Genomic DNA, 22,869 nt, shown 5'->3' with positions numbered 1-22,869 from the left:
TGCCAAAGTGCTACACCAACTCGGTATTTATCACTAGCTAACTCTAATGCCCTACATCAAACTGGAATTTACCACTAGCTAATGCTAGCACACAATATCAACATAGTACATATTAGCCACTAATTCCAAACCGCTACACCAACTTGGTATTTATCAGTAGCTAGCTGTAAAACATTACAACAACATGGCATTTATGACTAGCTAATACTAGCGCACAATAACAACATAGTACTTATTAGCAACTAATGCCAAAGTCATACACCAACTCAGTATTTATTACTAGCTAACTTCAATGCCCTCCAGAAACTGGTATTTGCCAATAGCTAACGCTAACACACAATATCAACATAGTACACATTAGCCTGTAATGCCAAAGACCTACACCAATTAAGTATTTATCACTAGCTAACGGTGATGCATTGCACCAAACTGGTATTTACCATTAGCTAATTCTACAGCACAATAAAAACATAGTATTTATTAGCAACTAATGCCAAAGTGCTACACAAAATCAGTATTCATCACTAGCTAACACTAATGGGCTACATCAAGCTGGTATTTAACACTAGCTAACACTAGCACACAATACCAACATAGCACATATTAGCAACTAATGCCAAAGCGCTAAACCATATCAACTTCATTTATAAAGCACTTTAAAACAACCACAGCTGATACAAAGTGCTGTACATCAAAACACAAACTCAGTATTTATGACTAGCTAACTCTAATGCCCTACACAAAACTGGTATTGACCACTAGCTAATGCTAGCACACAATACCAACATAGTACATATTAACAACTAATCCCAAAGCACTACACTAAGTATTTATCACTAGCTAACGGTAATGCCCAGCACCAAAATGTTATTTACCACTAGTTACGCTAGCACACTATATCAACATAGTACATATTAGCAACTAATGCCAAAGCGCTACACCAACTCAGTATTTATCACTAGCTAGCAGTAAATAGGTACAACAACATGGCATTTACTTCTAGCTAATTCTACAGCACAATAACAACATAGTATTTATTGGCAACTAATGCCAAAGTGCTACACCAACTCAGTATTTATCACTAGCTAGCTGTAAAGCGCTACAACAAGGCCTTTACGTCTAGCTAATTCTACAGCAGAATAACATCATAGCACACATTAACAACTCATGCCAAAGTGCTACACCAACTCAGTATTTATCACTAGCTAGCTGTAAAGCGCTACAACAACATGGCCTATACGTCTAGCTGATTCTACAACACAATAACATCATAGTACATATTAGCAACTAATGCCAAAGTGCTACACCAACTCAGTATTTATCACTAGCTAGCAGTAAATAGGTACAACAACATGGCATTTACATCTATCTAATTCTACAGCACAATAACAACATAGTATTTATTAGCAACTAATGCCAAAGTGCTACACCAACTCAGTATTTATCAGTAGCTAGCTGTAAAACGCTACAACAACATGGCATTTACGACTAGCTAATTCTACAGCACAATAACAACATAGTATTTATTAGCAACTAATGCCAAAGTGTTACAAATCAGTATATATCACTAGCTAACTCTAATGCCCTCCACCAAACTGGTATTTACCACTAGCTAACGCCAGTGCACAATAAAAACTTACTACTTATTAGCAACTAATGCCAAAGTGCTACACAAACTCAGTATTTATTACTAGCTAACGCTAATGCCCTACATCAAACTGGTATTCATCACTAGCTAACACTAGCATAATATATCAACATAGTATATATTAGCAACTAATGCCAACACGCTACACCAATTCAGTATTTATCGCTGGCTAGCTGTAAAGTGCTACAACAACATGGTATTTAGCACTAGCTAATGCTACATCACAATAACAACATAGTACTTATTATATTTAGCAGAAACAAATGCTAACATGCTGCACAAACATGGTATTTAGCAGTAGCTAACACTAAAACGCTACACTAAGGCATTTATCTTAAACTAATGCTAAAGCACTACAATAACATAGCACTTAACAGGAGCTAATGCTAACGCGCTACACCAACCTGGTGTATTTCTTCAAACCTCAATAGCAGCTCATGGAGGAGTTTGATCTGTTCACATTTCATCTGTCTGATGCCATACAGTCATGACACGGTAACAATTTTCACAAATATGTAAAAAACATATTTTTAATAAAAGTTACACACTGCAGCTATAAATGCCTGAATTTGTTCAAACTACTAATTCTGCACATTTATTATGTTTATAATTCAAATATTTAAATTTGAACAGGAAAAGAACAGAATGAGCATCAAATGAACCAAATGCAGACGAAGAAAAATGTTTTTATTTCTCTAAAACACATGAAGAAAAACTGCAGCAAATAAACAAAAGGAAGATTTAATATTCAAATCTGACGAGTTTAGAAAAATAGGAGCCGACAGAAACAGAAAATGTTCAGAGAGAAAAACTGATCAACATTTCAATGAAATCTGATGAATGAGAGGAAAAAAATAAGAGAAACAACATCTTGATATTCAGTGTGAAGCTTTGACTGGAAACAAACAGGAAAACATGAGGATCCTGGAATAATCCTGGAATGATCCTGGAATAATCCCAGCTTCCATCTTTAAAGGACTGGAAGAAGAAAAAGTTTCCAAGGACTCAATCAGAAAAGTTTCACCAAGAAATAGATTGTAGAGATGAACTATCTGTTCAACAGTGAGAGAGTTTCTCTGACAGGAGGAAAATCCTTAGACTCAAATCAGCAAAGAAACACTGAAGAACCAGAACTGGACCTGAACCAACAGACTGTAAATCCAGGAATCAGAGGTTCAGTGAATGTGGTGTTGAAGGTGTGGAGGAGGATCAGTGAGTCAGAGGAGACTCTGTAGAAGGACAGAATGCCAGCAGGACAGTCCACATACACTGATACTCTGTTAGAGACGGAGGAGGAGGAGGAGGAGGAGGAGGAGGAGGAGGAGAGACGAGTTTCTATGTTATTGTGCCAGACAGAGTAACCAACATCAGAGCAGCTCAGACTCCAGGAATGATCATTGCATCCAAACAAACAGTCATTGCCTCCTTTCCTCCTGATTCTTCTGTAACTCACTGATATATAAACATCTCCTCTCCACTCGACCTCCCAGTAACAGCGACCAGTCAGACCAGTTCTACACAGCAGCTGAAGATGATGAAATCTGTCTGGATGATCAGGATATGACTGAAGCTCCTTCACAAATGTCACCTTCCTGTTGTCTTCAGACAGTTTGAGTTTTCTGTTCACTGTGTTTGTGTCGATGGTGAGTTGACAGGAATCTGATGGAGAGAACAAACACAATCCAGCTGCAGTTATTGATCATTTATTGATCTTTGATGATGATCCTGAATGAGTGATGTGACAGTTTGAAGATGGTTGAATGTGAGCTGCTTTGTTGTCATGAATCAGATGAAAAACACACTTACACTTCCTCAGACCTGGTGTCAAGAATGGGCCTCCAGCAGGCTCCACCCTGAAAGGAGGAGGGGGGTCAGACCATCAGTCTCTTTCAGCAGCAAACATGGACATTACATGTCTCTCAGACACACATTGTCCTCCACTGAGACAGGAACAGTCCAACATCTGGATTGCAAACTGCAGTGGATGTAGGAAGGACAGTTGGTGCTGCTGCAGCACAACTCATTTCTCCAAACACAGGAAAAGCTCCAACAGAGAGGAGAAAGGAAATCCCTCAGTAACAACCTGAAGAAACTCACTGAAGCCTAAAAGGACATCAGGAAACTAAGGAAACATTTCTGGAAGCTCAACCTGATTTAATAATCAGCATTAAAATCCAATCAATCTAAACTCTGATCAACACCTGGATACCTGCTCCATCCACACTCCCACACACAGATGAAGGAATGAAACACTAAACAACCTGCTGCTGAAAACCTGCTGTGGCCTCACTGGAATATCCAGAAATACAAACATTAAAAAGGAGAAGCTGCATCACATTCAACAAAGAGTTCAACAAGAACCAAACATTTGATCTCTGAGCTCAGACTCACAAACCAGGGAGAGGCTTCCATCATCACACACCTCTGACAAACACCTCCAACCTTTCAGCACTTCCTCTACCAACCAGCACCACCAGGTGGCGCTATACACACTTGTGAGTTTAGTTCAAAATCTTGATTTCTCTCTCTGAACTTTTAAACATCCATCTGACCAACATGGAGTTACTTTTCTTCTCATCTTTGCTCCTTGGGGCTGATTGGTCTGGAGCTCCATCAAATATTGTTTTAAAGTCCTTTCTGTCATCAGTAGATCATCATGGAAATCTAACTGAACTTCACTTTTATTCATTTAGTCAGAGTCCCTATTAAACTCTATTAAATCCATCCCACTCTTTCATTTTCCTTGTGAGCCGTTCTTAGTCAGGAGAATATTCCAGAAAACTGGGTAATGATCTCTGCCTCCAGATGAGGCGTCTAAATATTTAATGATCAAACTAAATATTTCTCTTCAAACTAAATGTTTCCCATCAGACTAAAGACGTTTCTCCTCTTCCTCCTCTATCAGACCTTCTCTGCTCCTGCAGCAGGTTCCTCCATACCTGAGAGCTTCCAGTCTCCAGTCTGGATCCTTCAGTCCAGCCGACAGCAGCTTCACTCCTGAGTCTCCTGGATGATTGTAGCTCAGGTCCAACTCTTTCAGATGGGAGGGGTTAAAGGTCAGAGCTGAGGCCAGAGAAGCGCAGCCTTCCTCTGAGACCAAACAGCCTGATAAGCTGCAGACACACAATTCATCACATGATGAGAAGATGAGAACATTGAGCCATAGGCGCCGGAATAGGGGGGGCCAGGGGCCCATTGGCCCCCCCACTTTACGGCCCTGCTTGTCCGCTGGTCCCGCCAGACATTTACAGGCTGCACACAACTCTGACAGTCCGACTGACATCTCTCTGTGTTTCTATGCAGACAGAGGTACAGATAAAACCTCCAGCACTGAGGACCAAATCTGAGGCTCCAGATCATAACAGTGATCCAAAGGTTCACCACATGCGGCAGCTTCGGGTCGGGTTGGGATCAGGAACCGGTCTGACATCTGAAAAAAGGCTTTGACTCTGATCCAGTCCAGGTCTGAACCAGTTCTGCCTAAAGATTAAATGAGATTTCTGTATTTGTCCCCATCTATAGAGCTGTGACGATGTTTTCTTTCTAATGACGTTGGGATGAAAAACAGAAAAAGAGATCGGGCCCATCATGTCCGTTTACGGGTCGGACCAAATGCTCACCCACACTTTGCCCAGAGCAGATCATTTTGGCTCAGATCAAAAAATAATTGTGTGAATTTGTTTAGTTTTTCCTCTTTGCTCTTCCAGATGCCAATCAGCCATCAGGAGCCATAAATATCGATGCTACTGATGGTTTTCAGGTCTCTGTTGAAATTCATTTTTGTCTGCTAAATAACAAGCACATTAAAGTTAATGGTGTTTTTCATTTTGTTTTTAATATAAAATATTGTCAGCAGTCTGACTGGTCATCTGTCCCACACATATCATCTCTTTCCCGCTCAGTTTGTGGAACAGCAAATATAATCTGCTGCCTTTTGGTTTTAGACCCGCAGCATCCAAGCGCTGCTGCGCCGTAACGTGATGATCCACTAGGTTGTCCTGCTGCTCTAAACTGGCATTGCTGGAGGACATTTGACATCTATTTTATTGTTATTATTTTAATATTGCAAATATTTGACCAGTCGTGGTTTTTGTCATATCTATCTGTCCTCCCCATAGTTCTATTGAGCGTATTTTGGACTTTTAACAGTAGCTGAACACAGGAAGCCGCAGCTGCATGTTTACCTTGAGATTTTCCTTGAAGTGAAAAAGAAAAGAATCATTTTAGATTTTTTTACTTTTAACATTTAGGAGAAAAAAGATCTATTGTGTCCAAACGTAGCGAGTCTGTGTGAGTCCGTGGAGGTGCGCACAAAGCCTGAATCTGATTGGTCAGTTTACTTTAGTGAATTTGGCAGCTTGGCGCTTTTTCTATAAGGTAAAAATGAAGAGCGGAGTTTGAATCCTCCCGTAGTTCTAAGAGCGGTCGGATCCTGCAGAGCTTTTTACCGTGTCCGGTTCGGGCGTGTGTGTGTGTGTGTGTGTGTGTGTGTGTGTGTGTGTGTGTATGTTTTGGCGAACTGAAGAGCTGAACCCGGTTGGACAGTTGTTTAACCCGCTACTGTTCACACCAATGATGTAATGATGACCAAACCTTCATCCAATCAGGTGTTTTAATCCCGTCGATCTGTGTTCAGCTGTTCTCAGATCGGCTGCAGCCATTTATTCTCTTTTCCATTTTTCCAGACTCCAGTTCTGAAAATGGAATAAAGTCCACTCCACCATCTAATGCTCTGTGTAAAGCTGCCTTCTGCTCCCCACTGACAACTTTTACATTTTGTTCTGATTGTTTTCCACCAAACCTCTATGACCGCAGCGCATGGTAGACTCAGAAACGTTGTCCACCAGGTAAGGGATGTTTACTGTTTACTTCGGGACAAATGGCGACAAACCCACTGAATTGATTGACAGGAGCCATCATATCAACTGAACAAGAGCCTGACATTCAAAGTGTAACAGAGGTGACGAAACACCCCATGTTATTATGACGTGTTGTTAGAATATTTCAGTCGTGCCTTCAGTGGTTCTGGTCGGGAATTAAAATGGACTTTCAGAACCAAAGTGAGACATCAGAGCTGTTAATGAAGCTGCAGTGATTTAATGAAGCAGCTCATTTCCACAGTGACAGAAACCTGCTATTGAGAGGAACTGACTGATTTATCTGGAGGATCAACAGCTGCAATAATTACACTTCACTCATTCATAAACACATGAACACATGAGTGGAAACTGAAACAAATGTTGACTTTTGTCTGTTTGAATGAAATCATCCATCCATCCACCCATTTTCTTTCACCCTTGTCCCTCAGTGGGGTCGGGAGGTGCTGGTGCCCATCTCCAGCTAACATTCCGGGCGAGAGGCGGGGTCACCTTTATCGGGGTTTTTTTGTCTGCTTTAGTAGTCAGTGTTGTGGTACTCGAGATCGGTCTCGGTCTCGAGTCCGGTCTTAAGACCATTTTTGATTGTCTCTCGGTCTCGTGTCGGACTCAACCGCATTTGGTCTCGGTCTTGTCTCGGTCTCGGGCGCTGAGGACTCGGTATTTTATTTCAAGACCAGTCAAGACCGCAACTATGAAAATATCACTAAACGTGCAGCATACTGTCCAGTTTATTTAACATCTTTGTTTTCAGTGGATGCAAAACGCACCGATTAAAATCCAAGCAACTACTGTTTCTGTTACTCCCCCCTCCCTCTACCCTCCCCACCTTTCACTCGCGCGTGGCACTCCAGGACATGCGCAGTGGTTTTCTCTCAGCGGCAGAAGATGTCTAATAGTCAGTAATTGAATATCGCTGCATAAATCATAAGAAATCCGATGGCCACAGCTAACTCAACATCGCTTCGCTTTCACAGACGGTGGGGACAACGTCTAACTTTTATCGTCACTTAGAAAAGTAGCTCAAAGAAGGTAAGCGCCGTTGACGTGATGTTAGCAAAGCTAGCTGTATGTTGCCATGACAACAGCTCAGCCAATCACCAGCAAGCAGACGTTGTTGGTGATCTACCTGGTGACATCACACATAAGAATTTGTGATGAAAAAAAGTCACTCACTGTCTGAGTTATTGTGGGGAGATGTTGACTGACTTGTCGCATATATGGGACAAGTCAGTGTCCCATATACAACGCTATGTCCAAAAGTCTGCAATATAGTGATGTGGCATTCAGGAGCAGTCCGATTCTTCTCCACGGCTCTTTGCTTAGCAGATAGGACTGGAGTGTCAGTCGTTCTATCAGATTACCATATGCTGTCAGAATGGCAAACATTCAGTGAGTACCATGCCTGCGCATTAAGAAGTGCGACCATCAGCGGAGTTGTCAGTTCACCATTCGCAACAAGTTATGACGAAATAAGTCATTAAATTGTTTTCAATGATATATAGACATACATGCGTTGTCGTGGTTTCAAAGTGTATTTAAAGCAATGGTTTCCAAACTATTTCTATGGTTTACAAATGGCTGTCTGGTTGAACGACGTGGGGGGGCAGCTTCTTAGAGACTCCCTGTTATACTCGGCCCCGGCTCCAGACGAACAAGGGGGAATCAACTTTTTGGGGACAAAATGAATCGTAGCTGAACATGGACAATAGCAGTAGTGATTGGTTGGATGTGATGGTGGGAGGAGGAACTGCTGGTGCTTTTATAAAACACAGAAACTTTAACTGGACCAAACCATAGAAGAAGAAAGCAGATTTTACCATGAAGATCCTCAGAGTGGATCAGTAGAATATCAGCTTCTGTCTGCAGTTTAGTGGCAACACAACTTTCACATCACAAACATCAGATCCAGAATAAAACATGGTTTCTTACCCTAATCGTTGTAATCTGCATTCAGGATCCTGTAGAAAACCACAGAGCTCCTTCACTCCAGAATCTTTCAGGTCGTTGTTGCTCAGGTCCAGTTCAGTCAGATGTTGGTTGGACTTCAGAGCTGAGGCCAGAGAAGAACAGCTGATCTCTGACAACCTGCAGTGGATCAATCTGAATAAAGAATAAAAGATGTGAGCTGAAGCAACAGGATGCAGGTTAAAACTGAAATATGAACAAATTAATAATAAAATGTGGAAAATTAATTTGACTGAATGTAAAAGAAACATGATGAACTGATGTTTAATATCTGATCCAGTAAAACTGGTTTATAGAGTCCAAACCAGCAGAACCAGAACATGTTATTATGACGTGTTGTTAGAATATTTCAGTCGGGCCTTCAGTGGTTCTGGTTGGGAATTAAAATGGATTCAAATGTTAAAATAGTTTCATATCAGAGTCAAAGTGAAGGTTGGTTTATCTCAGGTATCTGGTAGAAACCTGTGACTCTGTTGATCCAGCAGGTGGCGCTGCTCTGCTGGTGATCAGGTTCTCAGCTCTTTGTTCTAAAGTCAAAGTATTTACTGAACTATGGGGACAGTAAATACTTGGAGAACTTATTCTGGTTCGGTCCAGACCAGGGATCTTCACCTTCAGGCCTCGATGGCCGACGTCCTGCAGCCTTCAACCCCTGAGTCCCATCATGAGGTCAAAGTTCAGCAGGACTCTGGAGAACCTGACTGCGTCCTGAGGGACAATTCATCACTTCATTCAGGTGTTGAAGCAGAAACATCTAAAGGCTGCAGGACACCGAACCTGGAGGCCTGGATTTGAAGAGTCCTGGTCTACAAGCTGCTATGCTGCCTTCTGGCTACCTGCATGTTGCCATGACAACAGCTCAGCCAATCGCCAGCAAGCAGACGTTGTTGGCGATCTACCTGGTGACGTCCCAGCAGAGGATGGACAGCAGAGACAGAGGACAGCTGGAGACGAGGACCAGATGTTTGCTGCAGTGAGACACAGGCCTCCTTTACCACTGATCACATCTGATCATTATTGATCATCAGAAACACGATGGATTATCTCTGAATCAGCTCTAAAGTTTCTGATCGGTGACCTGATGAAGCGTCTCTGAGGCTCCAACCGACTGACAGACTGAAGAGACGGTTCTTCTCTGACCCGGTCCAACAGAACCACAGCTTCAGGACAAAGCTGAGCTGGAGGAACCGGCTGCTGCTGCCAGTTTTTATTCATGTTATAGTTTCTGGTTATGAAACATAACTGGTCTGGTTCTGGTTCTGGTTTTACTCTGGAGGAACTTTTCATTATTAATGTGAAGAAGAAAAGAGAAATAAATCAATCGGATCATCTGAATCTTTTCAGAACAAACTGAAACATCTCCATCATTAATTATCATCATTTGACTTATTAACTTATTTTTGTTCATCAGTCCAAAACCTTTTAAAGTGAAAAATAAAGATCAATATTCTCAAAGTCTGAAAAAGGAAAATAATTCATTTACAAAGCAAAAAGATTTTAGAAATTATATTCTAACATTTAGAGAGCAGATTGTTTTTAAAGAAAACAGAATAAATGTGAAGATAAATAAATATTAATGAAAGATTTTATAGGATAAATAGAGAAAACAAACCTCAGACTCTTCACTTTACTGACTGAACTCTGCAGGATCTCACACAGATGATTCAGTCCAGAGTCTGTAATGGTTTCATCTTCAGCTCCATCTATGTTGATCTGACTGATTTCCAGTTCAGTCAGATGTTGGTTGGACTTCAGAGCTGAAGCCACAACTTCATATTCAGCCTCTCTGAGTTTACAGCCACCAAGTCTGTGATTAGAGAAGAAATAAAGTCAGTTCTGATTAAACCAGATCATCTATATAAACACATATGATAACATTGATATCATCTGATGAACATCTGGTCTTCACATCAATTTACTGAGTTTGATCATTTCATAACTAACATCCTGGTTCTGGTTCTGTTCAAAGATCCATTTAATAGAGAAGCTGAGCAACAGGCTCCAATAGTTCAGGCTTCATGTTCTCAGAACAACTGAAGGTTTTAGCGGCGGCCATCTTGGCTACCTGTTAGCAAACCTCCCTGTTTCTTCCTGCTGAGCTCTGACTGCTGCAGCAACAATCTGGACCAGAAGCTCTTCATCACATGACTTTAAACAGGATTTTCATTGGAAGATGAAGGAACGGATGAAACCAGTGGAGCTGATATCCTAACAGACCCAACATGGTGGAGCGGATGGTGATGATCAGAAAATAGTTTCTATTCATCCATTTTCTAGACAAACTTCAGCTTCTCTAGTTTGTCTGTGGCTCATTACAGCTGCTGTAGTTTCTGAACGTTCAATAAACGACAGAATTGGACTAATTACCTCGTTCATTTGTGAGTATAAGTCATTCACAACAAACATCAAAGGACAAATATATTTCATTAAGTATTTAACAAACAAATCACTCATATGGTGATAATTATGTGGAATTAAATTAATTGTCTCATATAAAAATATTAGTTTGGTTCTCTGGCATCTTGCTTTGAGCTCAGAGTCAGAGGCTTTTCCTCCATCAAACATGATATTTATATTTGTCTCTTATTTAGTGGAAATATTGATTTTGATTAGATTTTCTCCAAAATAACATTTTTCAACCTTTATAGCTCCACTGTTGAAAATGAGGCTCTAACATTCATGAATGACATTGAAATAAAATCCAGTCCAACATCTGGTTTGATTCCTCTGGATCCTGTTGAAGGAAAAATATCACAAGATTTTAACTCAACTCTTTGGTTCCTCCTATCAGTCTGTAGTTTCTCATGTTGAGGTCAAAGTTCAGATCTACCATGACTGATTGATTCCTGCTGGCCTCAGGTTTACAACCAGCTTCTGACTGAGGAACCAGTAACCTCCTCCCAGTGTCAGAATCTCACTGAGGAAGAAACTGCATCAGGTTTTCTATCACTTCCATATGTCTGCTATAACTGATGTATATCTGCATATAAAATAGTTTTATTTACAGTTTCTGTGGGTGAGTGGTAGATCTCAGCCGGCTAGTGAGAGGAAAAGTAGATCCTGGTCTCCAACAGTTTGGTCAGCTGCTCTAGAGTGATGCAGCTCATGTCTCTCCAGGTCTTTATGGACATTAACAGCTTCATAAAGGCTGCAGATGAAGAGCTGATGAGGAAAATGGTTCCAGCTCTGGAAGCAGATTCTCAGAGCTTTGGGAGGATCTGACAGAAACCAGGACTCCTCCAGAAATGACTTTTTATGACAGCAGACAACAATCACTAATTTATTTATTTAACCTTCATTTCACCAGGAAAATCCCACTGAGACTGAAAATCTCTTTTGCAAGAGAATCCTGACCAAGACTGGCAGCAGACAGAGGTTACAGAACCATCCATTCATGTTGCTCTCATTTATAACCTCAGAGGAAACTAGTGGGCAGAAGAAAAGTTGGTTCACAAAGTTTCCAACTAGATTAAAGGGCAACAGTTTTGATGCAGGAGTTTATTTTAATGGTCCAAGTTTCCATCAAACCTAAACAGGGATTTTATAGAAAAGAGTCAAAGATCCAAAGATGTGAATCATGGGGAAGCGGCCAAATGAGTGAAAGTTAAAAATGTGTCTGTGATTGATTGGATCTGTCAGAAAAAAACAGGTTTATAGAATTTTATACTTGAAGACTGATAAAAAGTGGAATATTTTTAAAAACCTCTAAACATTAAAAGCTGCAGCAATGCTGTCCTGGAGCAGCTGAATGTTTAGATGGTTGAAATCGTCCAAGGAATGAAGGAAGTAAAGGCCAAAAACCACCAGAAGCAATTTGAGCAACAAAGAAGAAACAGAGCAACAATGCAAACAATGAATGCTGCATTCACACAACATTCATTGTGTGAATGAATATAATGAAGACATCTGGACCAGTTTTTTTCAGTAAAGCTGCTTTTTCAAATCCAGTAATCAGACTAAAGTTACTTCTACGTGTCTTGGGGAGCGACGGCCGTTTCTATGCGACAGGATCAGCAGCGACAGAAACGTAAACAATGGAGGGAGATGAACATTTTGTTGATGGAAAATCAGGAACTATTGAGTTTCTGTCACCAAGTCTGATTATTATAAGTGACTCTGGGCTTGTTTTTTCTAAAGTCGCTTGCAGTTTTCTGGTTTTGTTTCTAAACATGAAGTTCCTCATTTGGGTTTGGAAATAAGCAGAGACACATAATAAACCCCAGAATTTGTCTGACATCCAGGTAGTTTCAGTCAGACTCTCCCTGTCCATCATTTCCCAGATGATCCGTCCTGCTGTGTCTTTGTTAATGTCAAGTTAATATATTTGCTGTGAATGACATCAAGCTTTGCTTTGCGCTCCAGAAAACTGCAAACATTGAGACTAATATGAACAGCAATAAACATGAAAACAGCCACGAATGAAAGAGTCTGTAAAGTTGTGCAACTAAACACTATTATAATCATTAATATTAAGATAAGTGTCATAAATCTGTGCAGAAGGTGATATGAGCTGTGGAGCAGCAGGAGAAGCTCTGTGTGCTGAGCTATGACAGCAAACACAGGGCCGTAACACAGAACCTGGAGGCTGGGGCAGGGAAGGGGGGGGCTAAAATCCTATTTAGAGCTTATAGACAACAGAGGAAAACACAAAGATTACTACAGTTATTTATGTTGTAACCATTAAACAATCTGCCCTTCAGTTCAACCTTATAAGTGAGACACATTGTTGATGTTACTATTATAAAATAACTTAGAATTAAGTTTTGGCAAAGCTTAATGTAATTTTCACAGGTGGTGGAGCGTTGTCGTTAGCAGCTGCTAAAGTAACTAGAAAAGTTACTTTTCATGTACATTAGTTACTTTCCACATCAGGTAATCAATAATCTGATTAAAGTTATGTTACGAACCGAGCTTTGTTTCATTTTTGTTTCCTTTTTTTTTTGAGGGATTTTGTTTGTTTTCGGGTGCGCCTGCTGCTTCCTTCCCTTTCCACCAGGTGTCGCCGGGTGGTTGGCTCCCTGGAGAGGCGTCCTCCAATCCGGTAGACACACCTGTTGTCTATTTGGAGATGACTGCGGTGCAGCATTTAAGAAGCGGCTGGTCGACTCTTCAGTGCCTGAGTGTTAGCTTACTACGGTAAACGTTTCTCTGAGAGGCCCCCTGAGTATTACCCCGTTTAATCATTCGTTGTGTTTCCTCGTTCAGGAGTTTCCCGTTGCTGTTCAGAGCTCCTGTGACTCTGTCGCTTCCTGGTTCACCTGAGTTCCCTTTGTGGAGCCTCCGGGAATCCCAGTGGGCCACACTAGTCTGTGCACTATCCCACCCGGACCCTGTCGGCCACCAGCTCCGCCGCTCCCGCAGTAAAACTTGCCTGTTCCGCCCTCCAACGTCCTCCACCTCACCAACCTACCGGTACCTGGATTCTCCTGCATTCCCCTCATCCGGTTCAGGATCCCGACGCACTCTCCAGAAAGTAAGACGCCCTATCAACTGCCTGCAAAACAGATTCCCATGATCCCTGAACCCACCTCTAACTACTTACCTCTCGTTGACAGACAGAAGACCCGGTCCCCTCCTCTGAATCCTGATCAACTTTTTATTTACCTTTGTTCTCATTAAAATATATAATTATTCGAACACACCTCCTGATCTTGTTCTTGCATGTGGGTGCGAAAACTAGACCCCATCATGACAAGTTACTTTTCCAAAGTCACTATGCCATCACTGATCTGGACTCACCGAGCCTTTCTGCAGTTCCTCACAGCTGGAAGCAGTCTCAGTCGGCCCGATTCTGATGTGTTGTACTTCTCCAGGTCCAACTTATCCAGAACCTCTGACATCTGCAGCATGAAGGCCAGAGCTGAACACTGGATTTCTGAGAGTTTATTCCCTGATTCCAGGAGCTGTTGGATCTCCTGAAACACTGAGAGGTCGTTTATCTCCACCAGGCAGTGGACAATGTTGATGCTTCTGTCAGGAGAGATTCTATCAGAGTTCATCTTCTTCAGATTGTTGATGATTCTCTGGATGGTTTCTGGACTGATCTCTGTCCGACCCAGCAGGCCTCCTAACAGACTCTGGTTGGACCCCAGAGTGAGACCATGAAGGAAACGAACAAACAGATCCAGGTGGCCATTTTTACTGCTGAGGGATTTAGACATAACTCTGTTCATGAAACCCTCCAGAGATGTTTCACTACGCTCATCCATAGATGAATTATAATTATAATAATGTCCCCTGAGGAACTTCTCCACCACCCCTGTTTTCCTGCTGGTGAAACAGTGGAACATGTAAACTGCAGCCAGAAACTCCTGGATGCTCAGGTGAACAAAGCAGTAAACTGGTTTCTGGAAGATCAGATTCTCTCTTTTGAAGATCTCTGTACAAACTCCTGAGTACACTGAGGCCTCTGTGACATCCAGACCACACTGCTTCAGGTCTTCTTGGTAGAACATGATGTTTCCTTTCTCCAGATGTTCCAACGCCAGCCTCCCCAGCTTCAGAAGAACTTCCCTGTCAGCCTCCATCAGCTCCTGTGAACTTGTCTCATGTCTTCCATGGTACTTGTTCTTTTTCCTCTTTGTCTGGACCAGCAGGAAGTGTGAGTACATGTCAGTCATGGTCTTGGGCAGCTCTCCTCTCTGCTCTGAGGTCAACATGTTCTCCAGAACCGTAGCAGTGATCCAGCAGAAGACTGGGATTCCACACATGATGTGGAGGCTCCTGCAGGTCTGGATGTGGGAGATGATTCTGCTGGACAGCTCTTCATCACTGAACCTCCTCCTGAAGTACTCCTCCTTCTGGGCGTCGGTGAAGCCTCGTACTTCTGTTGCCCTGGAAACACATGAAGGAGGGATCTGATTGGTCGCTGCAGGTCTGGTAGTTATCCAGATGAGAGCCGAGGGAAGTAGCTTCCCCTTGATGAGGTTTGTCAGCAGAACGTTGACTGATGACGTCTGTGTGACATCAGAAACCAGCTGCCTGCTGCTGAAGTCCAGTGAAAGTCTGCTTTCATCCAGGCCATCAAAGATGAAGAGCAGTTTGCATTTAGCCAGCTGCTCTGCTGGGAGCTTCTGGAGTGTTGGGTGGAAAACATGGAGCAGCGAGAGAAGACTGTGCTGCTCATCTCTGATCAGGTTCAGCTCCCTGAACGACAGCAGAACCACCACACTGACATTCTGGTTCTCCAAGCCCTCGGCCCAGTCCAGAGTGAACTTCTGCACTGAGAAGGTTTTTCCAACACCAGCGACGCCGTTGGTCAGAACCACTCTGATGGCTCCATGTTGGTCAGGGAAGGATTTAAAGATGTCCTGGCACCTGATTGGAGAGTCATGGAGGTTCTGGATCTTGGAAGCTCTCTCCAGTTGCTTCACCTCATGTTGGGTATTAACCTCTTCACTCCAACCCTCTGTGATGTAGAGATCAGTGTAGATCCTGTTGAGGAGGGTTCTGCTTCCTGTTACATCACTTCCTTCAGTCACACATTCACATCTCCTCCTCAGACTGATCTTATGTTCCTTTAGAACCTCCTGCAGACCAACATCTGCTGAAACAGAAGAAACAACTGCATTAAAAACATGACGCTGATTAAGTTGTGTGAAGCTGACACCCCACCCACATCAAAAAAATCCAGAAAATAGTCTGAATGGTTAGTGCTCCGTTTGTGCAGGTTTGTGCCGTTAAAATTTTCGTTTGTGCAGTTTTGGTTTCTGAGATATTAAAAATTATTTTTTAGGTCATCCAGAGTTCACCATCCCCCCATATTGCTCCAAAACAAACCTAAGTGGGCAAGTTTGTTTAAATTCTTCAGATTTTCAGCTGATGTACAATGTGTACCTTCTTTTGTTTTGAACTTCAATAAAGATTTAGAACAAGAAGAAATTTGTCTCATTTCAAGAAATGTTTTAAGATAGCAATGTTCACCAATATAGTTTTCCTTGGACCGATCACTCCTCATAGAGGGACAGACGGATCCTGCAGGTTCTGCTCTCAGTCTGAGGTTCTGATCTCTGAAACACAAAATGTTATTCAGATCAATTACTGAGAAACTCTGAGATGAAAACACTGAAGAAGATCAGGGGCCTCATGCATAAAAGACACTAAAACTGGGAGTACAGAAAAATTTAGAAAAGTTCGGCACAAAAAAATCGGATGCTTAAAACCTGCTGACCTTTCCTTTATAAATCCTAATTTATAGTAAATAAAGCAGCTGCTGGTCGGCCTGTCGCCTCCATAAATACATATTAATGTAAATTAGTATAAATACCCAGAAGTCTGCCACCATGTGAAGCAGTAACCATGGCAATGTCCTTGTTTGAAGCAGTATTAGTATTTATAATAATAATTATTATTATATATTTTATTTAAAATGTGCTTTCAGGGCACATAATGTCATCTCATAAAAATAAAAATACATCTTAAAGAAAAAAAATCCAAATAAAAAAATAAAATAAAGAGATCTGAGTGCAGCAGATCGTTCAGCCGGATTTAAAGACAGACAGAGAGTCTCTGAGTGGGAAAGTGGACGTTTATTCTAAATAGTAGAATCATGTTTATAAGTTTACATTTACAGAATAAAGATGCTTTATGTCCATAAGGCTCATTCACAAAGCGGCTCGACTGAAGGATGGCTGCAGCTGGACCGGTACCGGTACCGCTCGGCTCCTTCTTTTAGTTCTGCTCAGAGATCCAGGAGGATCCGTCTGGATTAATCTAAACACTAATAAACCATCAGATCAATCTGGTCTCTGATCAATCCTCCCTCTGAATCCTTCCATTGTTCTCCATCAGAGCCAAAGCTCCTCAGGTAGCTGCTCACCTGGATGCAGCTACTGATGGACCTGATTGTCTCCACACCTGATCACCTTCAATAATCAAACCTGTTGATTATGTTTAATCAGCAGGTTGGAGTTAATCTGCTGATCCAACCTGTTTTCTTTTTAGTGAGAATGAAATTACTCCATAGATGCATTCAGAGCGATGAGTTACATCTTTATGAGACAAAAACTGAGGAAAAGTATTATTTACGTTCTAGTGAGGTTTTCACATCCTTTTACTTTTATTTTCTTTATTTTGTATGTGTGTTTTAGCTTATTGTCTGAGGATAAATGCAGTTCAGTTTTATCATTTACGTTTAAGCAATAAAATATTAAAATCATGAAAAACAGAGTTTGATGCTTCTTGGTCTAAATAACTGAATGTCGTCAGATTTCAGTATTTAGTGAGAAAAGTTTGTGTGGCTGCTGCACATTTTCACGCCAGTGAAAAAGTGTCGGTATATTTATGCAAACCTTGACGCAAGGTTAATTTTTATACATGCCGACTTTTGCATAAAATATGGGACCAGACATTTTTTATTCACACGATTTATGAGGCTCCAGAACACAAACTGCTGCAGAGAAGCAGAAGGTTAAAGTTCTGGATCATCAACCTGGATCACATGGGCCCAGTATATAGACTGGTCCCAGTGTTCCCAGTATATAGACTGTTCCCAGTGTTCCCAGTATATAGACTGGTCCCAGTGGTCCCCGTATATAGACTGGTCCCAGTGTTCCCAGTATATAGACTGGTCCCAGTGTTCTCAGTATATAGACTGGTCCCAGTGGTCCCAGTATGCAATCTGGTCCCAGTGTTCCCAGTATATAGACTGGACCCAGTAAAGAAGTTTCCTCTCTCAGTGGGTTTATCTCTCTAAAGTTCTGGTTGTTTCTGTTTCCATGGATCGTTTCCATCCATCTCTGACTCACTGAAGCCTCATTAAAACTCCTCTGATTGGCTGACATTCCTCATGTCTACTCAGCTTTAAGTTGGCAGAAAAATTAAGTTTCTTTTTATTTATTTGCTGAAGATAAACAAGTTAATATTAAATAAATCTGTGTGGAGTCACAGGAATCAGTTAGAAACTGGTTTCTTACTTGATGTCTGATGGTTCTAGTTCAGTACTGAAGTTTGGAGGATCTTCTTTGGACCAGTCCCTCCTCATAGAGGGACAGACGGATCCTGCAGGTTCTGCTCTGTCCTGCTTTAGGTCCAAATCTCCCATCTTCTGGATTACAGTGAGTCTGAAAGAGAAACCAGAACCAGTCAGTTCCCAGTGATCCAGTCAGCAGAAAGTTGATCCCATCATGTGTTCAGAGGATCAGAGGAACCTGATCCAGCAGGAACCATCTGGGTTTGAATTGTTCTCTCCTTCACTTCTTCAGGACCTTCTGATGTCTGCTGGCTGATCCAGAACCTCCTGGAGAACTTCTGACTTTATTAACAACATTTAAAACCTGAAACCTGAACTGGAATCATGTTCCAGGTCTGCAGAAACATCCAGAGTGAGGTCAGATGTAGTGAATGAAGGAGTGAACATTTCCTATGAAGTGGTGATGTTTTGGTCCTGAACAGATGGGCTCAGTTAAAGCAGCGGTTCTGAAACCTTTGGGGTCCAGACCTCCTTTAGACGGGCTGCCAGTCCTCCTGCTGAGAGTCGGTTCAGTCAGAGAGGCAGGAATATGTGGAAGGAATATTTTCCAGACGGACCAACAATCAGAGAGATTCAGGATCAGGTGATCCATGGAGATCATGAGGAGGATCTGATCTCTCAGCTTCCAGCAGATCTGTTCAGGTTTCCAGCTTAGAGAGACAAAGAGTTTCTCACTGCTGCAGGAGAAACAACAAGTCCAACTGGAAAAGAAACAACTCAGAGAGGAGGAAGAGGGAAATCTGTTGAGTTTAAATCTGCTTTGACTCCACAGATCAGAGAAACTTCAGTTTCTGATGAACCCCAGACTGCAGAGGAAGGAGAGATGTGTCACATTTTAGGATTTAAATCATCAGGAAAAGCAGTTTAACAGGATGGAGTATTATGGACACACTAAGGAAATATATAAAATATGAGAAGAAAGTCAGAATATAACAACCTTATTCTGGTAATATTATACATTTATTCCAAAAAATTATATTTTATTTTCATCTTATTATGGTTTTAATACTCCGTCGTAGTTTAAAGTGTTTTTGTTCTGGTTTTTCCTACTAAGATGAAACCAGTTTTGCTCTTTAAACGACTCATTAAGTTCTTATTTAGTTTATATTCATATCATTATTGCTCACAATCAGATCACCTCCAGGTGTTGGTGCTGCCTAAAGGTGGGATCATGTGGGATCCTGTAGATCTCAGTCGCAGTAACTAAGTTGTGGCACTTTGTTAAATATTTCTCTCATGAAATATAAATGTGTTTCTTCATGTAACAACAATTTATAAGCAGCAACGATTCACAGTAAAGTCTCCATTTCAATTCATTTCATTTTCCGTCTAAATCCTTCCTTGATCAGCCCTTAAATTAAATAAATCCAGTAAAGCTCGACCCCAACATGGATCCATGACAGACGATCTTCTATCCGTCCCACCGAGAGGGGAAGCGCAGATCGATGCTCTAAATGATTCCCATCAGAACCGGTCCAATCCTCCAACATGTTCCTGATCATTGATCCTCCTGAATAAATTCCAGCCTTGTTTAAAGAGCAGAAAGATCTGATTCTCAGACAAACATGTTGGTTTAAATGACTGAGAGAAGTTTGATGATCTTAGTGTTGAGCTCTGACATGGAGAAGAACCAGGAGTCGTTTCCACTCTGACCATCCAAGGAGGATCTGATGGAGCTTCATTCAGAACCAGATGGTCCGATAGAGACCATCTGGTTCTGAATCAGATCCACTTGAGGTATAATTTAGATTAAATGCAGAAATGGTTGATGATCCATGATGTTTGAACCGCAGAGTTGAAACTGGAATCATCTAATTTTTTAATGGAGGTCTAATCGTCCAGCGTTAATCTGATTATTGTCAGATGCTAAAAATCTGATTTATTGATTCATTGATTTAGAGAACAATCCAAATATCAAACTAGAAATGAAATTCACTTATGGATTTGTGTATCTGTGTTAATATTAATATTGGACAAAGTGCCTGATTTTGTTTCATTTGGAAACATTAAGTTGATGCAGAACTTGGTATCGTCACATGGCCACAATGACAGATAAAGAGATCAGCAGTTAGAAACAGCTCACCTCTCTGATGGTGGAGATGCAGGAGATTTAAAGCCAATGAGTTCACCCTTTGACCTGTCGCTCTTAAAGGACACACAGCTGGGTTCTGGTTCTGGTTCTGGTTTTCGTTTTGGTTTGCGTCTCTTTCGCCTCCTGACAGAAACATGATGATTAAAACTGAATCTGTTCAGTCTGGATGAAGCAGCAAAGAGGAGCAGCAGCAGCTTCATCACCACGTCTGTTTTGGCCTGATATAGTGAACGCTGTGTGAAAAGGGCTGTGGACAGTTAGAGATGGTGACCTCACCTCTGACCTTTGCTCTGGCTCTCATCTTCCCCACACAGAGTGGTTTTAGAGGGAGGGACTCCCTCCTCTCTGTCCTCACACTGATCCATGCTGCTGAATTCACATCAGCTCACACACACTTTCTAGCTTCACCTGCAGAGGAAACACACATCATTCATCTGCACATCAACTCTGATCATCCTTTACATCATTAGTGCTGGAAAAAGATCAGCTGCTCCTCCTCTGATTGGCTCTTCTTCTCTGCTTCATATCAGTGTCAGGTGAATGCAGTCAGACAGCAGAGAGGCAGAGGAAGCTGCATCAGCTGCTGCACTTCTACTATCAGTCCACTAGATGGAGACATGGAGCAACATTTACATTCACTGATTCAACCTGAACAACAGGAAGGATTTTAGTTCATTATTAATCTCTGCAAGTGGATTAACAAATAATTAATCATTTGCAGTGATTGGATTATAATCTGCTTCAAAGATTATATAGATATTTTACTTTGAAAGGAAGCAACAAGTTGTTGATTCTGACCTTGATGGTGGAGACCAGAGTTTGAACACAGGAAATAAAAACATGAAGCAGATTTTTCAGAGAAGAAATCATAGATCATAGAAACATCGTCCGATTATCATTTTGATTCCAGTTCATCAGTAATATAATTCTGACCTTCATACAGCAGAGAAATGAAACTTTGAGCTGAAATAAGCAGTGAATCTTTTCTCCAAACTTTAGAGAGCAGAAAGAAACAGGAAAGTTCCTGAAGACAAAGTTCAAGTAAACAAATCAAACTTACAATTTGTTCAAACGATCAAAAGAGTCGAAGAAAAACATTTGAACAACAAATAAAGATCCAACAACCTGATCAGAGCCGCACCTTAACAGTGTCATTCAAACTGAAAGTAAATGTGACGGATGTTGCATAACCGATGACGTCACAGCTCACCTGAGTTGTAGTTTTTTCTTTCAGAGCAGCAGAACCAGGAAGTAGAAGGTCTGCAGTGAAATCAGAGGCAGGTTGATAAAATCTTCATGAGGATTTACTTTGTTTAGACCAGTGTTTCTCAACCTTTTTGGGCCAGCGCCCCCCAGCCTTTATCCAGGTCCCTCACCGCCCCCACCAAAGAATTTGTAGGCTACTTTGCACTGACTATTATTGTATTATTAATGTTACTGTCATTATTGTAGATGTTTTGATTTTTATGCTTATTTCTGTATTTATCATCAAAAATAATGTCCCAGACAACTAAAAGCCATGTGAACAGAAATTATTTTCACAGGTGTCTAAGAAAAATGCAATGGATATTCAACTTAAAATTAGTAAGCCTAACAGCAGCCAATCAGAGTGGAAAAATATTCTTATTCTGTGCCATTTTCTAGTTGTTAAAGTTGTTAATTCAAGTAAATGATCTGGCTGCAATCAGTGTATTCAGACATAAACAAAACTTTAAAGATTATCACAGCCGAGCGGCACAGATGTTTTTAGCAACCCTCCAATTTTAGAAAGTGGCAACAACAAGCAGGCTTATAAACACTATTATGTGACTATCATGGCTAATTAAACGTATTAAGCTCAGGTACAGTGTACAGGTACAATTAGCCTCCTGGAGGCTAATTTAGCTAGCTTACACCATGGCGTTTCTCCCGTTTCTATTTCTAATGCTGCTGTAGGTGTTGTTTTGAAGGCTCCAGTAAACAATCTTAATGATTGATGTTGAATACTGTCTAATTTATCCAGATGAGTTTTAGCTGCTAAACTGTAAACTAAACAACCAAAATCAAAGTTGGATCTTATCATCCCTGTATAAATCTGTTTTAACGATTGTCTGTCTGCCCCCATTCACTACCAGCCAAACACCTCAATATATTCAACTTTCTCTTACATTTATCTACAATCTTTTTAATGTGAATATTCCATTTTAATATTTCATCAAACCACAAACCTAAACATTTTATGCTCTTTACCTGCTCTATTTTTTGATTATATAATTTTAATTCTATTACTTTTTGTTTTTTCTGAGAAAATATAATTACTTTTGTTTTATCCACT

At 41.1% G+C, this 22,869-nt stretch overlaps 2 protein-coding genes and 1 long non-coding RNA gene across 4 annotated transcripts; all 3 read right to left on the bottom strand.

The window, feature by feature from the left end:
• Nucleotides 1–2,320: 2,320 nt before the first annotated feature.
• Nucleotides 2,321–3,338, bottom strand: LOC148156141 (stonustoxin subunit beta-like; the record flags this gene model as incomplete). Its single annotated transcript, XM_088011368.1, has 1 exon — nucleotides 2,321–3,338. A coding segment is annotated over one exon (585 nt), but the record flags the coding sequence as incomplete, so codon positions are not given.
• Nucleotides 3,339–14,228: 10,890 nt separating this feature from the next.
• On the bottom strand, nucleotides 14,229–19,324 carry LOC106912923 (NLR family CARD domain-containing protein 3-like). Its single transcript, XM_088011367.1, has 3 exons — nucleotides 18,408–19,324; nucleotides 16,417–16,502; nucleotides 14,229–16,039 (listed from the first exon to the last, which is right to left on the bottom strand). Exons 1-3 carry the CDS (start codon nucleotides 18,533–18,535, stop codon nucleotides 14,229–14,231), a joined length of 2,025 nt encoding a protein of 674 aa, XP_087867493.1. The 5' UTR covers nucleotides 18,536–19,324.
• Nucleotides 19,325–19,779: 455 nt separating this feature from the next.
• On the bottom strand, nucleotides 19,780–21,751 carry LOC148156140 (uncharacterized). Of its 2 annotated transcripts, XR_015764741.1 has the most exons (3): nucleotides 21,616–21,751; nucleotides 20,832–20,963; nucleotides 19,780–20,678 (listed from the first exon to the last, which is right to left on the bottom strand). It is a non-coding gene; the product is annotated as an uncharacterized LOC148156140 (long non-coding RNA). The 2 variants fall into 2 exon arrangements; XR_015764740.1 differs by lacking the exon at nucleotides 21,616–21,751 and having other exon boundaries at nucleotides 20,832–21,208.
• Nucleotides 21,752–22,869: the final 1,118 nt, after the last annotated feature.

The sequence above is a fragment of the Poecilia mexicana genome, unplaced genomic scaffold (assembly GCF_051168715.1).
Source record: "Poecilia mexicana isolate PSO_F unplaced genomic scaffold, ASM5116871v1 scaffold_12, whole genome shotgun sequence".
Taxonomy (NCBI): Eukaryota; Metazoa; Chordata; class Actinopteri; order Cyprinodontiformes; family Poeciliidae; genus Poecilia; species Poecilia mexicana.
Note: the sequence above shows the minus strand (reverse complement) of the source record. Positions and strands in the feature narration are given on the sequence as shown.

What these genes read in the sequence shown, in the direction of transcription:
- LOC106912923 (XM_088011367.1), bottom strand. Translation starts at nt 18,535, where the DNA reads ATGGGAGATTTGGACCTAAAGCAGGACAGAGCAGAACCTGCAGGATCC. An exon ending in CTAGAACCATCAGACATCAA is followed by an intron (nt 16,503 to 18,407) that starts GTAAGAAACCAG and finishes TTTGTGTTTCAG; the next exon opens with AGATCAGAACCTCAGACTGA. An exon ending in GTCCAAGGAAAACTATATTG is followed by an intron (nt 16,040 to 16,416) that starts GTGAACATTGCT and finishes CTTCTGTTTCAG; the next exon opens with CAGATGTTGGTCTGCAGGAG.